General features: G+C 38.2%; 1 protein-coding gene across 1 annotated transcript in view; it reads right to left on the minus strand.

Annotated features, from left to right (window-relative positions):
* The window catches only part of SCAPER (S-phase cyclin A associated protein in the ER), a 146,715-nt gene that overhangs the window by 105,357 nt on the left and 23,774 nt on the right, over window positions 1-17,584 (minus strand). Inside the window, exons 6-15 of the mRNA XM_061447266.1 lie at window positions 16,494-16,594; window positions 15,423-15,539; window positions 12,321-12,478; window positions 5,307-5,569; window positions 4,616-4,858; window positions 2,870-3,040; window positions 2,322-2,397; window positions 1,757-1,874; window positions 1,335-1,446; window positions 749-889 (exon numbers count right to left, since the gene is read on the minus strand). Coding sequence (XP_061303250.1) covers window positions 749-889; window positions 1,335-1,446; window positions 1,757-1,874; window positions 2,322-2,397; window positions 2,870-3,040; window positions 4,616-4,858; window positions 5,307-5,569; window positions 12,321-12,478; window positions 15,423-15,539; window positions 16,494-16,594 — 1,500 coding nt within the window. The remainder of the gene's footprint in view (window positions 1-748; window positions 890-1,334; window positions 1,447-1,756; window positions 1,875-2,321; window positions 2,398-2,869; window positions 3,041-4,615; window positions 4,859-5,306; window positions 5,570-12,320; window positions 12,479-15,422; window positions 15,540-16,493; window positions 16,595-17,584) is intronic.

A 17,584-nucleotide genomic window follows, 5' to 3' on the forward strand; every position in this document is an offset into this window, starting at 1 on the left:
ACAGATGAACAGCTACATCAATCACAGCAGGGATACATGCTCATTAGATAATGCAACACCTTAGTTTTAAGGAGATGTAGGTTTACTTGGGAAAAAGTCTTTAAAAATAAAATATTACATTTACACTGTGCTGGTTTTGGCTGCAATGGAGCTCGTTTTGTTTGCAATACTTAGTGGGGGGCTATGATTTGGATACGAGCTGCAAAGAGAGTTGATAACACAGGGATGTTTTCATTACACAGAGTCAAGGCCTCTTCTGGTCCTTACCCCACCCCACTAGTAAGCAGGCTGGGTGCACACAAATTTGGGAGTGGACACAGCCAGGACAGCTGACCCCTACTAAACAAAGGGATATTCCTGTAGGTTTCTATTTATTTCCAACTGTTTAACAATATTAGTGGTACAAATCACAGCAATGGAGCTATTAGTTAAGGATACAGAATGCTGGATCTAGAATGGATATTTAACAAAAGAGATCAATGAGCTCCCACCATGACTCTCGGCTCTTTTATGGCAACCCACCTCTTCTTCCACTCCAACCAACTGAGATGTCTAGTAAGAGCTGCTTTATATTCATATTACAGAAAAATTGTCCATTTTAGAGATCAGCACTTATCTGCTTCACAGTTCACACATGTTCATATCTTACTTGTACCATCCTTCACAACCTACTCACGAGCACTCCGAGGTACAAAACATATACAAGCATAACTATTGAACAGCTCCCCTTTAAACTAAAGTAACTCACCTTAGCTTCTTCTTCTTGTGCTTTTTTCACAATGGCTTGGAGCTGCACTTCACGCTTAAATTCCGCATGAAGCAGTTTCTCCTCCATCATCCTACGTCTTTGATCTAATAATTCTTCTTTCCATTTTCGTACCTCCTTCTCCTATATAGGATGAGTATGTTAATTACTAACACAGGGCCTGAATTTTCCTCAGCATTTTGTATTTTTAACTTTATTTACAGTGACAAAACACTGTGATGACCTGCACAAGACCTGCACTAAGTTTAACCCGAAGTACACTGATTTGTTAACTGATTTAATTCGGTAAATTACATCATTTAGGATGGATACAAGCAAAACATTTCTTTCATTATGCCTTCCCTGAATGTCAGTCATCACAGTATGGCAGCAACACTCTCACAGAGTTCATGATTGGAAACCAGGCTTTCTTTAGTATCTGTGATGCACAAGTCACCTGCAAAAACTATGTGAACTCAGACAAAACCTTCATTTTACCACTAATCTCTAACATTTCCAGATCACATGAGGGAAAGGAAAGCTTTTCTAAAAGACAGTAGGCAGCTCCTTTGTGCTACAGCAAGCTTACCCTCTCTATTAATTTTTGAAGCTTCAGTGTCTTTTCTTCACGTAACTTTTCTCGCAGCTGTTGAGCTTTCATTTGTTTCTCTTCATGTTTCTTTTTGGATTCTGCTATTGTTCTTTTAATAAAAAGCAAAGCAGAGCAAAAATGAGACAACATGAACTGACAGCACTGCAAACATCTCTGTGTCATTTTCAATAGGAGAAAACAAACAGATGGCTGGAGGGCAATTATTTCCCTAAATGTAAATACCGTTCTTCCAGTCTTGAAATCTTTATTTACTGGACAATGTAGCACCAATATACTGATTTCTATAACACTTTCCACCCATAGTCTTAAAGAAAGTAGACTTATGAGCAGTTTCATGCAGCCATGAATTTGGTTGCTTGTTTTCACTGGCTAATCAAGACAGGTAACAACTCTAAAACCTTTTGCGTGACGGTGACGACAGCTTCTCGTGCATGTGTATTCCATGGCCAGGTGGACGTGCAGGCTCTTCTTCCACTCTGTCTCCCCAAGAATTACTCTGGCGCCAGGATTCACGAGCTGTACATAAGAAAACAAAGACTTGTATCATTTAAACACACTTTTCTGGGAGAAGTGCAATTAATGAGGCTTAGTTCCTCTTGCAGTTCTCTCTCAAATGGGCTCTCTTGAGCATAAGTAAGGTGCAAACACAGACTGAAGCATCTCCAATCTCGGTGCTTTTTCAATGCTTAATGATTTTATTATGCTTTTATCCACATGTTAAATAAAACTGGTTAATAAATTTTAGAATTCTAATAGAGACAGGGGAAGAGAACTGAAGAACAAAGACACACAAAGATAGTCCGAACACACAAGTCCATCTTTCTTCCTAAGGAAATAACATTAAAAAATAGCATAACTTGGAATAATATTTAGATGTTAGGGGGATCTTCTGAAATCTAACTAGCCATTTTTAAATATTTGGCTGTCATTTCAATGCAAGCACAGTAATATATGAAAATTTACCTTCATAATCTGCCAGAACATCATTCCAGTCCATAGACATACCACAGAAGGATATGCTTCCATTGCCCATATTAGCCTGAAATATAGTATGATCCAGACAGTAAAAACATAAACCACCACTTGCAGTTGTATACACATTAATAAATAGTGCCAGCTCAGCCATATTCAGAAATGGTTCCAAACTGAACTAGACTTCTCCAAGAAAGAGGCTGTTTCTGACAGTAGAAATAGAGACTTATGCTTCACCTAGAGTAGCTCCTGTGTGGTAGCAAGCAAGTCATGGCTCCCCAGTTTTGCACACAGAAACAGGCAGCAGGACAATGACTGCAAAAGCAGAGGACTCTGTATCATTCAGCAGCACTGTGCTGCTCAGTTTAGTAAGACTAAATAGAGAGTATGGTATAATTATTATGTAACACTGTTTACCTTATTTGCATGTAAAAGAGGTAACATTCATGAAAAAAACAACACTCAGATTCTATGCTCTTATTCCACTGACATCAAAGACAGCTTGAGATTGGGTGCTCTGAAATAAATTGAACACTCACAGAGAAATCACTGTCATTGTCAGTCTCGATATTAATGTCATTGTTTTCCTCTGCTTCAATCTCTCTAGTTAACTGCTCTTCTTCTGCAATAGCACTGGCAATGGCTTCTTCATTTGCCTTTTCCAGGCGATCTGCTAGCTCTTCTTTCTTAGCAAGAACTTCTGCCATAGACTGTAGGAAACATGAAACCAGAAGAAAACTCTCAGAATCATCAGCAGGCACAAGAAAGTGGTTTCTATATAGTTAATATTCATTCTATTTTACTCAACTTCTAGTTACATTCAGTTCCTTTAAAGCTGTATTTTATGAAGGTAACTAAAATATAAACCCCACTAAAACAGTTAGTTTTAACTATTTATGACTTAACTACTAACTCATTTAATAGCTACATGAAACAGTTATGAAATTATCATTCACATAATTCCAAAACACAGTACATAAGAGTGGTCATCAAAAGCAACAGACAGTTATTCTCTAACTATTCTTTTAAATACCTAGTCTTAGGGACTAAGCAATGCATACTCTGAAGCATTAACAGCATGCGCACTCTGAAGCATTAATGGGATGCTCTACTGTTATCTCTAGAAAAGGGATAATGCTTCAGAGAATTCTTTAAAGATGAAATAGATCTGCAGATGAACTGTATCTGGAAACTCCACCATGGTTAATACAATGGAATCTCAGGCTATACTTGTTTTTCGACACAAATTACAAGATAGTTAGCAAGAATGTAAGCCTGAGTATGCTGTCTAACCCTTCTCTAATATTCAGTATCAACTGGTCCGTTTCCACTCTGCTATCAGTGTGCCACAATACACAAATAGGTGCTTCAAGCATTTAATTACTAGTAAGTAGTTAAATGTTTCCAAGAGACACAGAGGTACCACCAAACTGTCAGCATCCTGAACTCTTAATAATTGACCTGAAATGACATCAGTGGTGAGATGCTGGAAATCAGCTCTAAAACCAGATATTTGACCTGGATATTGCTTAGAAGAAGTCCAGATTTTAAAAGATGTTAAAGGGAAAGCAATTTACAGGAAAACTTCTACAAATCAGTTTTAATCTAGTTTCAGAAAAAAAACCACAAGCCACACAGAAAAACATAAGCTGAAAGTATAACCTGGATTTTACACAGCATTACTGCTGAGAATCCCAGTAAAGCAGACACACCTTGAAAGCTGTAGAATCCTACAGCAAAGAAAGGGCATTCTTTTTGGGAAGCCACATACAAACAGAATAATGACTTCACAGGTGTTGCTTAAGAGTGGCATTCACCCAAATTATTAGTTGTATAGGAAGATCCAAGAGAGCAGTTCAGCTTGTCTTAAAAGGCAGAGATCCACCTTTGTTTCTAAAAGGATTTTGATATCCCATGTGTTTCCAGTTTGAATAATTAGCAAAACCAGAATAAGGATTTAATGAGAGTCTGACTTAAAATGATGGATAGCGCAAGGAAATTAAGAATTAGGCAAATTACATGTAAAAAAAAGGAATGAGAGCACAGATCTCTTCATTACAAACAACGCATTTACATCTTTCCTGTTTAAGCTCAGGAACTTTACTGGCATTAAATCCTACCACGAAAAGTATTTGAGCAGCAAGTTATTTTTTCTATAGCAAGTACCTTGCAGACTTTTTACAATGTCTACAGCAGGGTAGCACAGGTAAACACTGTGCAACACAGCATGAGAAAATGAAGGCTTACAGTTATTATTTATTCAGAGATCTTACAAAATTTCTTACCAATCTGGCAGCACTCACATTTGAAATATCTGAGGGATCCATTTCAGTTTCAGATTTATCTTTTTCTGCTTGATGCCAGTCTACAGTATCAGTGGTCACGGAGGAAGCTTCGTTTCTCTGCTGGGTTTCTGAAGTACAGTCAGTATTTGTGACAACTGGAGGCATCTCAGAAACTCCTTGTAAGGAATCTTCCTGCAGTGGTGTGCCAGTGCTCCCACTGTCTTCTGAGGTGCGTGCTGTGAACTAAAACAAGAGGCATTTGCAAGATTACCTCAATGTAACATAATGATTCTTCAAGTCACTGAAGTCAAAAGGATTTCACCAAAATATCTGGCAACCTTACAAGTGATCCAAGTTACCCCATGTATACTGCAGTTGCTTATAGCCTTGCAAAAGCTGGATCTTTCTACTGGAAATCTATGTATGAGATGTGCCTAATGCTGACTTTCTGAAAAACATGGAAAAGCTGTCCACAGTATTCTAAACCATATGGGTCACCTCCTGATTATTAACTTGCCTACTTGTGCCAACAGCTTCATGTGTTTTCATAAACGTGAAACAGCCATTACATTTAAATCCTTTTCCAATCTGGTTAATGAATAAAAGCTCTAAAGAACATTATCTTTAGAAAATGCTCTAAAGAAAAAGTTGCAGTATTTGAGCTTAGCAAACAGCTCAAAATTGAACTGACCTGTGTCCTTTCAGTAAGGGGACCTTCAGACTGATGTAAAGGATCCTTCTGTATATGCTCTGTGCTTTCGGATGCACTGCTGTCAGTGAGAGAACTCCCACACTTACTCTCTGCCAGTGGTGAAATGACATTTTCCTTGTCACTGTCACCTTTGGACTTCGGTGATTCTGCAGCTACAGGAGCTTTCGTAGCCAAAGCTGTGGATCGGGATCGAATAGGCCTTCCACGCTGAACTGTTTCCCAGCCCTCTGCATCCTTTCGATCTACAGAGAAAACAAAACACTTCATTCTAAGAGAGGGAGATTTAAAAGTATTGTAAACAAGTATTTTATTACAGTATTACACAAGTTGTGGGATAAAAATGTTCTCATTAAAAATCAATTAAAAAAAAATCAATGGAATATTCTTTAGCAAAGCTTTTTACTTCAAAGATTGTTACCAGTTTCACAAACACTGAGCAACTCTATTCATAGGACCAGTTCTGTTACCTCCAGAAGCTGAGCTACTCGGACACAAAACCATGTGCAAATGGCAGCATGTACTTCAGCTTTTCATGCCTATTCCACAAGATGGTGAAGCACACCAAAGCAAGCACACTCTTGTTCATCTCTGTAGCAACACCAACATTACAGGTCTTTTATGGAAGCGTAAATGTCTGCAAGTACAGATATAACTGCATATCTTAAGTGCAAAGTATTGCCCAGAACATGGCTTACTATTCTTCCAGAAATTTACTTTTCCCATTTGTTTCATTCTGATAATAAAAAATGCATTAACCAGCGTCAGCTTTCAGAAAGTAAACAGCAAAATAGTGCTATAGTGGAACTGCAAACTGAAGGAGAAAATAGAAAAGTAGTTTTCTTCAATTTACTTTGATGACTAAATAGCTGTTAAATACAACTTGCTGATCAACATTTCTGATATATAATCTTGGAATATACTTGAAAGGCCTTCTAAGTTACATTTGTCTGCCTAAAGTACCATGTCCTAAGCTTGATCAGATTTCTAGAATATCAAGGTGAACTTCCTTCTCCATAGACAGTATTTTGTGGCCAGTAATTAAGAGCAGCACATCATTTCCCAGACATCTTGAAACAACTGATTCTTTTAAGACCTGATGGTACAGCTCCCAAGTGTACATGACTGCAAGCTCACGTGTCTCTATTTGCTGAACAAAACTGTTGCAAGAAGCTCAAGAACTAACTACACATGACACTTTCCAATAAACTTTCAGTTTAAGCTATTCTGAGGACCTTTCACATAAAAAAGAAGACAATGATATGGGAGATCCTCTACTCCTCCAGGTAAAAATAATTAAAAACCCCTCAACACTAAATTGGCTGCTTTGTAGAGGATAAAAGTCTGGAATGGAACAGAACTTGTATAACGGAATTCATTCTCTGGCTGGCTTTAAAGCTTTTACGGACAAAGATGGTTCCGTAGATCAGGCATAAAGATCAGAGCTCAGACATTAAAGCTTAACATAAAGATGACATTAAAGTTAAACATGAACATGAACAGGAATAAATGAGAGTCTACTTGACTGTCAAAAAATGTCAATGTCATCTGAAACACCCAAGGGTGGTGAGAAAACTGAGTGATTTGTATATTATAACGAATTACGCATTAACAACTTAAAACAGGCTTAAAACTTGCACTTCTAGAGATCCGATCTTTAAAAGCAAAATATGAAATGGTTTCAAAAGTAGAACATGTAAGTGTTATGCTCTCTAAAATACCACCTGATTTCAGTGGGGACACATGATGGAAGAAGTGACCCATTCTTATGCATTGCCAATAACATCTCAATGCAGGTAAACACACCCAAAGGGACATGAGATAACAAAATACTTTCTTCTTCCTCTCAGAGCACGTATGTTTAATTTAAAGCAAGTTACAGGACATAAAAAGGACTTGTCTTAATATTAATTTTCATGGCTAAAAATGCTCAAGTCTTTTTACATTTCCCTCCAGAGCATTTCTGGGAACTTAAGGCAAGCGTAGAGAAATTCTGGTACCCACTACAAGTGCAATACACCTTGTAAACTACAAAGCACTGCAGGGGCATAGTCAGAGGACTGCCAACAAAAATTATTTTAGGCCAAAGAAGAAACTGTTGTACCTACTGCAGTACCTTTAGTACAACATCAGCAGTAACCAGGAAACTGGAAATTAGCCTAAATCAGAACTAATGTCACTGATTTCATACTTTGCCAACCTTGGTATCTAGCATTTTACAAACATTAAGAGCCCATTTATCTACTGGGTTCTTTGAACATCTCAGCAGCCTACACCAGTGGCTGCTGTAAATCGTGAGTAACCAGTGAAGTTAACAGGACTGTCCTGAAATTAATCTGAACTGAGCAGCTTGTGCAATAGTTTTGACATAACTATGTAACTGCTCACAAAGCTGAACAGCGATAGGAGAACAGATGCAAAATGTAATCCCATATGGTACTTTACTGTTGAAACTGCTTGAAAATTCACTGTGTATATTAAAGTAAACAAAATTCCAGATCTTTGTGTGACTGACTAAAGCTGATCTCTTCAGCTGACTGAGAGCAACCAGAGAGAGCACACCTCTGCAAAAAGCCTTTTTGTGTTCATTCGTGCTCCACGTACTTGCACATGCTCCAGTATGTACCACTGATGAGAGGGGAAAGGAAATCAAAAAGATACAGATTGTATTTTTTGCTTTACCACAGACTTGCCCCATTTGATCCCTGTAAGCACAGTGGCTTTATTTTCATTCCTTCCTCTTTATGAGGAAAAAATACTGTTACCTACAGGACCAAGTGATCAGAACATGCCATTACCCTCTCAGAGACAATTTTATCTTCAACAATACCCCAGGGAACAGGGTTTTAATTCTGCAAGAATCACAAACAGATTTACTGCAGAGAGCCCCAGGCACACAGCCTGTGTAAGTCACAGCCCCGCATCACATGGGACAAGGACTGCTTAGGCCCCTTGTATATCACAGCTGCTCCTACCCCACTGACTTTCCTCATCAGTAGGACCACAAAGGTTTTGCTGTATATAGCTTACGATAAAATTTGGCCAAGAAATGTCCCTGGCACGTAATATACAGACAATGAAGAGACTATCCAGAAGGCTGCTGAACTCAACCGAAACCCTGCCCCTGCTTTACTGCAGCAGACTTGGGGATGGCGATTCCTTTTGCTTCTTAAACAAGACTGTTGCAGGATTTCACTTCTGCTTGTTCTGAAAATCAAAGTCAGCTCTTACAGAAGGCATCTTTCCTACGTTAGAAAAGATATCTTTAGTGGTATCTATTACTTAAAGATAATTTTACTAACATCTAGATAATGATATATTCGTCTTACTTATACCTTACTAATAACTGCACTAAAGTCTTCCAATATATATTACTAAAATCTACTTATTTAATCCTACCAAAACAAAAAACCAAACCTCAAACAAACAATTTTCACCTGGCTTGCCTGTTGATTCCTTGGGTTTTTAGTAGTCTAAAATGACAGAATTCATGAGAATAAAATTATTCAGAGCTCAGAAGAGCCATAATCACACCTATTATGGTAAGAATGGATTTTTTAGTAAAAGCCATACATGTTCAGTTTTTAATTTGCATTTGTTCACTGTCAGATTCAGAATTATTACTGATTCAAGACTCATCCAATTATTTTAACAGCACAGAAGAACTTGTGTTTGAAAGACTATTGTTCAGTGCATTCTTTAAATACAATCCAGGTTTTAATGAAAGCAAGCATTCAGACTGTTGGAACTATTTGGACGCAGTTTAACAGTTTGATGCCATCTGACAACTGCACAAGAAGCTACTTGTCCATTTTAATTCACTTATCAGTTTCATATTAAGCAATTTCAAGGCACTTTTTTAACAAAATGTTTGCATAGCTAATACATTTATTAGCATTAGAACATACCTAATCTAAAGCAAAGTTAATACTCAGTAGGGCACCATAGTTCCTTCCTTCCTTCACTTTTTTCCCTAAGTCTGGAATTCTTTTCATACAGCCCAATAGCGACCTCCACATGCTAAGTATCGCATGCTGGGTTTGATTACTCCCAGAGTTTTGCTAATGAATAATTCATTTGAGTACCTTGATCATTCTCTAGTTTCATCTGAAGCTCCCTGTCCCTGCTTGCTCTTGTATTACATGGAAGTGACAAGCCATCTGTTACCTAGAGGCCCTCACAGCCACCAGGGCCTTGTTCTTTCAAAGTTACTCCATGTGGAAGAACTGGCCAAGCAGCCTCACAACTGCATCAATATGCAACATCAAGAAAACAAAGCCAGGCAAGAATGTGCAAAACTCTCAAAAGTTCTATGGCAGGAGATGCATGCCCCTTCTCAAAACTTTACTTGCAAGTAATGCACTCTCAAAATCTACCTGACCCTCCCCACTCATTACTGAACTTCAGCCCCATTTATTATTTTTCCATATCTAAAGTACTATTACTGTATCTCGGAGGCACTTTGGAAACCCACGATCGCTTGAGAATCTGGAAGCCAATCTAGAAACATGAACTCGGCTAAAACAGTTAGAGGGCTGAAGACATGAAAACCAGAAGAGGAAAATAAAGAAAAACCCAGACAAAGTGTAGTGGTGCAAGAAGAGGTAAATTTACAAACTGTAACAAGAGATGGTGAGATAATAGACAAGACTTTAATTAGAGATGTTAATTGTCTGACTACTTTTAATGGCTACTGTTGCCTGTGTGTACTACTGTTTCTAAACTCTTCTCTTGCTACAAACTAGTCTGTCAGTAAGACTGAACTGGGTTTCATGTTGTAGAAAGCACTCAGGCATGAAAGACAAAATCATATTTCTATTCAACAGTAGAGTTTAATGATGGAAATGGGGTAAGATGATTTAAACTAATTTAATTGTGCATCCAGGAAAAAAAAATCTTCTGTCTCCCTGAGGACTCATTTAGTTAAACGTGGAAATCCCATCAACCATGAAACAGATACAGTATCACACCACTGGTCCACTTCACAAAACCATTCTGAGACCTAGCGATAACACTGCTGGAAATCACTGGAGAACATGTGTTTTAGGGGAATCTTGCGACTGCAAGCCCCAGCTGGGCTTCAGGGTGGCCAAGAGAGCATTACAGGCTGGCAGGAGGAGTCCTCCCACTTACAATGCCTGAATGTACCTAGCAGCTTGGAGTGCATTAGCTGGGGAACAGGCACAGCGTATGATACACAAGCCTCATATCTGCTTCAATAATGCATGTGAAGAGCCTCTGTGACTGACTCCCTCTATGTAAATTCCACAGATTCTCTTGTGTCCCAATCAGCGATGTCAATTTGATTTTACCAAAGTGATTGCAGCCTCCATGCAAAGACCAGCATGCTCCTAAAGAGAATCTGGTCTGTTCAACACATTACTATTCAGCCATGAGAAAAATCACTGAAATTCTCCAGTCAGTTGAACATCAGAGATAAGGGATTGTTAAGAACAAACAAAGCCTCTAGAAGGAATGACTGTTATTTCTTCAAATGAAATGTTTCAAGTCTGAATTGTATAGTACATTTGATTTTGAAAATTACTGAACACTGACAGGCCAATATTACAGGACACTCTCTTTGAAGCTCATCAGCTGCAGGTAACGGGCAATAAAAACACAGCATAGCACTGATTCTTCAGCCCTTTAAATGTCTAAAAGGATTAAGGTAAGATTTTTTGTTTTCCTTTTAGCCTCTTAAAAAAATAAGTTATCCATATGGAAAGGCAGACCAGTTTTATTCCCTGTGTAGCTAATGAAATTTTCCATACACACAGGAACCCCTAATAAAAGATTTTAACAACAGCCTGGAGCCTGTCACTTATCAATATGAGTGGTAATCAACAGACAAGGGTTTCATTATGAATAGCTTCAAAGACTGGCAAAACTTAGAAGTGGAATTACACCTTCTGTTACAGTGTTGAAAACTCAGGCAAACTGCTACTGTTCCCCAACCGGCTCACTGCAACTATATACAGCAAGATATTCCCTCAGGAAAACAGCAGCAATCAATTCCCATTCAAACAACTGTTTTCAGAGTATGGTTTTGATTGTTCTTTGCTAACCATAACAATCCACATGCTACTGAACTCGTATTAAACTGCAAGGCATTTGGACAAGGTATATATTAGTTTCAGAATATACAAGTCTGCAAACCACTATACATCTCTTCTACTACTGCTAGGTTGAATGTACAACTATCTAAAGTTAATCCATGCTCTCCCAGTAATTTTTCTTCAAAAAAAAAAAACCCTAAATTATGTACATTCCTTTTTAATTCCCCTCAGAACAGCCAGTTCTCCATCCTGCCTGCTGCTTTTGCAGAAAGTTATCTGGGACCACACATGAAAAAAATAAATGGAAGAAATGCTTCTCTGAAGACAACCTTAGGCTTCCAGTGTGAGCAAAGAAAACTATAAAGCAAATGGTAAAGTTTTTATGTCTACAAATAAATAAATCACTTCCAGAACAAAAGACCCTGCATCAGGCATTCTCTGAGGAGAATCCTTAGAGAACCAATTTGTAAGTGAGTGTGGTAACTCTTGCCTTCAAAGAAAAAAGTATCAGCTGTTACTTCAGCACACTTCCAATAAACCTGTCTCCCTGGGCACATAAAACTATCTTGAGCTCTTTTAGAGTCCTGGGAACGTATGATTCTTTATATTGTTAAACCATCCAAATTGTAGCCAGTGAGATTGTCAGTTTGTGACCAACAACCTTCCATTTCTCGGGTGTTATGCACTGGTATTTTAACAGATCAAATCCTAGGTTAGTGGAAATACGGTGGAATGTTCCCTGCACATGAAAACACAACTCGTCTCAATCATATCTACTACAATGTAAGGTTGCATTCATCTATTATCTCAATACTTTATTTAAACAGTTTATTTTGCAAAATTAGACTTACTTTTGGTTTGAAAATAGGTTATCACACCCAAAACTGACTTTACACCATGCTGCTGGTAAAAATAACATAAGCCACTTAAAGGGACTTGCCATTTTTCCGCGATGACTTCTGCGCTGGAGGTGGCACACAGGTTTGTGCTGTTGTTAGCTCAGGACTGGCAACTTTAGTTCCATGATTGGCTTTTACCTTATCAGCCCAACTTACACCAGGAGCCAGGCGGGTGGCAGAAATGGTCACTGCAGGGTTCCTAAATGAAAGTCAGAGCTCTTTTTAGTGGCTAATCAAAGAACAGTATGACTTGTTAGAAAACTTTGTCAGGACACTCTCTCCCTAACCTTGGTGTTCAATGAGGCAACCTGAGAGCTACTTCCAAAGACTGGAACCTATTTTAAAACAAGATATAGCAATTCTTCACAAAGCCTGTCTCCTTTTCCCTTTCCAGTTTTAAAAGTAGTTCTTGAATATTAAAGCCTCAGCAAAATCCCTACAAATTCAACACATGAAAAAAGTAAAACAGAAACAATGAATCAGCAGCTGAAGTGGTGGTGGGGGGGTTATTTCTATTAGGTAACTATTTTGATAGTCCGTTACATATTCCCAGTCACAGGAAAGACAGAAAATAGTGCTGCACCAGGAGAAGAAACTCCAGGTGAGATTCCTTCTACTCAGTCACCAATGAAAGTAAATTAACAAGAAGCTAAATTCTCAGATTAAACTCTTTAAAATGTCTAATGACTAAAGAAACATTCAGCATTCTAGTGAAGGACACAGAGCTCCCACAGAAAGCATCCTCTGATAGGGAATTTTACAATCACAGAAATAAAGATGCAGTATGTACAGCCCAATGTAACAGCTCTTCTATTGCATCTTCCTGGGCCTTGCCTCATTTCATCAGTAAGCTGGATAGAATAGGTTGCAACCATTACTTTACAGGGAGTTTAACAAAGGAAGTCAAAACAAGTGCAGGTTTAATTGTAAATGCAGATCACATAAATCCATGCACATACTCTGTTCCAAGGTAAAATAAATGGATGGATCTATTTTCTATCACCTACTCAGCAAAAATTAACTGTAAATCTCGACGGACGTTCTATTAACTTCCAGAAAGGTCCAAATAACACCGACCACCTGAACTGTGAACTTCTGGATGGACAGAACTGCAGGATTTATCCCATTAATTTGCTTTTTGTAAGAAGTTGCCCTACAGCAAAAACCTGCCCAATTTTATTAAAGTGAATGCAAGCAAACTTTTTCAGATTCGAAAATGGTAACACTGAGGAAAGACTCAATGTTCAAGAAATGTTGAATTCTCTTCCGTAACAAGAGTAACTTTATCTGCAATCATACAACTGATTTCTTTCCCAAGCTTTACAACACTGATCAAAACAGTCCACCAAACCCAGCTGCCTCATTAGCTAAAGCAAACCAAGGATAAAATAGAGATCTTGCAAGTTTCAAACAGAAGTGTGGAATACCCCACATAACCAGACTGTGCACTTAAGTACAGTGAGATGTCAATTTGTCATTAACTGCTATTTTTATCAAGTCTGTCATCAGAAAAATAAGCTATCAGGAATAAGTCCATAAATTATAAAAACATGGCTGGTTGGTTGGTTTTTAATAATCCTCCTTGATCCTATGGGATGCAGTATCACTTCATGTGAGGAAACCACCAAAAGAGGCCGAGCCCCATACTCTGATAGTTCCATACAACTGAGCAAAGAGACTATCCGAAAGTGCAGTACGGAACAATATTTCCTTTGACACACTCTCGGGTTACAGCAATTCACACTGAAAAGTTGTGATAACAAAGGTGTGTTTAATAATCAAAAATGGACTTTAATCTTTGTGATACTGATCTCTGAAATCATTTATGCCTTTGGGATCCAAAGCATTGCATGATAACAAATTCTGCATACTAAGTCTTGGAAAACACTTCTGTCATTTTAAGCTTGGTGTCTGATCACTGCATCAGTCTTCCCAATTCCTTTTAATGGAAAATAATGGACCACATTTTCTTACTCATTTTCTCTGTACGTGATTTTATCACAACCTTCTTGTTAACTCTTCTCCAAATCCTGTTCTCTTTGCATCAATACTGGTGGATGCTTCTGATTGTTCCCATTTCCAGTTTCTGCACCTTTCCTACTTTTTCTAAACTGCTTTTGGGAAGAGACGAAGATGACCAACAGTACAAGTCATTCACTATGAACTTCTACAATGATACACTACTGCCTGCTCTTATGTCCTCCATTCCTATCTTAATAATTCCTAGCATTCTGTCAAAAATTTCCATTGTGGCAAGTATCATGCATTTAAGCAGCCACCTCTCAAACGTTGTCAGGTATGTATCAATACATACATCTACAAGGAGACTGCCACTGTTGGACCAATTTTGCCACCAAACACACTGTGGTATTTTTGCAGAAATATTTTATATTCAAAATTGGAGAGAGCTCAATACTTAGAGGTACTGACCAGATGTTCTAATATTAGACCTTTGATGAGGACATCGTAGCTACTAATGAAACAGGGTAGTATGTGGTTGAGATTCCAACAAACCAGAGCGAACTAAAATACACACCCTGAGAAAGATGCAAAACGAACATGCATGCGCTCTCCAGAACTGAAACGGCACCAGACAGTGAGGGCTGCTCAAAACTGGTGTTCATGCACATCTGTGTTGAACTGCTTTCAAACATTTTCACAAGTAAAAAATACTTTATTACAGTATACAATATGTACTATGTTTTAACCAGCATCAGTTTCGCTAGTCACCAGGGTCCCGATAGTCTCACTTTACATTCACTCTTTTTGACCTGTATTTACTTTTGCGCACTCAGCTGGCCATCCGCGTTGCACACGCGGCCAGTTTTAAAATGCCAATTATACCTATTTTGACCTTTGTTTTGCAGTGGGATAAGTACTGAACAGACAACACAGAACACACCAATTGCATTTTAACTTCAGGTCTTTGGAATGACCAGTAATTAAATACGTCATGAAGTAAATATTGGTAGGATTTTCTTTTACAGGCCCTGTGATTTTCTTTCATGAATGCAAATAATTGCGTATATGATTTAATAAACAGCAACCAATATATTGATTACCATATAAAATGTGTATTCACGACCTCTGCGTCAAATGAACCCTTATTTTAGCTTTAATGAACTCATGAACTGGTTTCATACCCAAAATTTAAACTTCTTCGTGCATTTGACGTCACGCTGATTCTGTCTGTTGATGGACTTGGAATCACATGGCGTCCTGGAGACATTTTCTTTACTTCCCAGGCTAATGAAGTAGGTCTGCAAGTTCAGGAAAGGAAAGTTTCAAACTAAAATTAGCAGTAACTATCCCTCTATCAAATACCTCCAGTACAGCAAAACCTTTAGAACTGAGCAAATATATCACCATCCACTTCTGTTATACTGCTGACGTACCACGCTTTGCCAGCAATAACATTTACTGATACATAGGTACTTGCAAAGGTTAACTGAACAGGTTAAATCACTTAAAATGTTTTTATCCAAACAGATGCAGTCCGAAGTGGAAGACAGGGAAGCAGGAATACAGCTCATTGAAGTTTTCTTATTTTCAACTCCTGCTTCTGAAGCTGACACATGAAAATGATAACTGGCAATTCAGAACAACCCCAAACTTGCAGAACCCAGTGCTGGTGAAGAGAGATTCAGAAAAGCACTTCCATGAAGTATTTTTAAACTTGTTCCAGTACTACTAGCAGGACTGTAACAACCTATAATGGACTAATAAAACCATTCTGTCATGTTTGGTCTACTTTTTGTCTCTACCCAGGCGATGAGTGCCTGAACTCACTACTCGACAAAGCAAAATGGAAGAACTAGAGTCTATCACTCCACAGGTACTATAGGTCTCATACCTTCTATAGGCACAAATTATACCAGCAAAGCCCTACTTCTCATTTACATCTCAAAGCTAAAACTTGGGCACCAAGGCACAAACAGAGCACTAGGTACAAATGAAAGGACATCATCAGTTTTACCTTTCTGATCCTGTACTTCCAAACCCTTTACCATTTCCAGCACAGTTGTTCACTGCTAACACTACCAGGGAGGATAACATGCCCTCTGTGTCCTCACACAAATTCTGTCCAAAACGAAACCTTCCTGAGACCCCAGACAAACCCAAAAATTGGTTCTATTTGCTGAATCTCTGCTACAAAATAAAGTTTACTGTGAGACAGTATTTGCATGTGGATTAAAATATAGATATCAAATTACCTGCTTTGAGCATCGGCTTTTTCTAACTTCTCCTGTAGCTGTATCCAGTCAATCAATGCTTTGAAATCCCTTACATAGTTATCAAGCATCATCAGGACTTCCTGAAAAGCAACCATTACATAAACCTGAGTATTCAAAAAACCCAATCCCTCCACCTCAATAAAGGAACTGAAAATGAAGTAGGAAGTTTACTGGTCTGTAGTGTTCTCATAAAGGATAAAACCAAAGAAACCCCCTGAAAACAAAAACGCCCCAATAGTTCAGATTTTTATGTGAACAAACATTAAAACATTTATCCTATCAAAAAACACACACGTTTTCCAACATCTGGGCAAGCACCAATGTCTAAGGACAAAAGAGCAAAATTAGGCAAGAAGATAATTCTGAAGCATCACAGTTTCAGAAATGCTTTTGTCCGAGTTGTTTTCTTTTAAAATACACTGGACATATTCATCAAATAAGCAAAGCTGCCTGGAAAACCTGAAAGACCTGCAGGAGACTAAACTGTCACGATTAACCTGTTTGTGAAGTAAGAATACACAAGGCAACACAAAGGCAACTGCATCAGATGGAGGGAATCCTGGGATCCCTGCATTAGAAAAAAAATGGTTTTTACATCTCTGAAGTTCAGCAAAGCGTACCCTGTGCCTATGGACTTCCACGTGTGCATGATTTTCACCTGATGTCTGCTTGTGGACATACAGGTTAGTGACAGACATTCTGCTTTTGTGTGAGATTAGCAGCACTATTGTACTAATAAAGCACTTTATGATCGAAAGGACTCTAAGAGTGGTATTTTGAGAGGCAAAAAGAGAAAGATCAGAGCATTCCACTTGGTTTATAAAATCATCATGTTTGAGATAAACTTGCTGAGAAAGAAACCAAGGGAAACTGCAAAGTTTACATTCTCTTCTCTGATTAGCACACCTTAACAAGTGAAACAAGTCACTAACTTCATGTTCTTACTTATGTAGTAATAACATTTTCAGACCTTACAACTCAGATTATACTTCTTGATCATTACAAACCAACCGATTTTCTACCATTTTAAAAATTACTTCTCAACTATACAGGGTTGCCCAAGTATTTCT

This window comes from Pezoporus flaviventris, unplaced genomic scaffold, assembly GCF_033815535.1.
Source record: "Pezoporus flaviventris isolate CSIRO_AGI_PZ_B2104156 unplaced genomic scaffold, CSIRO_AGI_Pfla_v1 ptg000006l, whole genome shotgun sequence".
In the NCBI taxonomy this organism is placed as follows: Eukaryota; Metazoa; Chordata; class Aves; order Psittaciformes; family Psittacidae; genus Pezoporus; species Pezoporus flaviventris.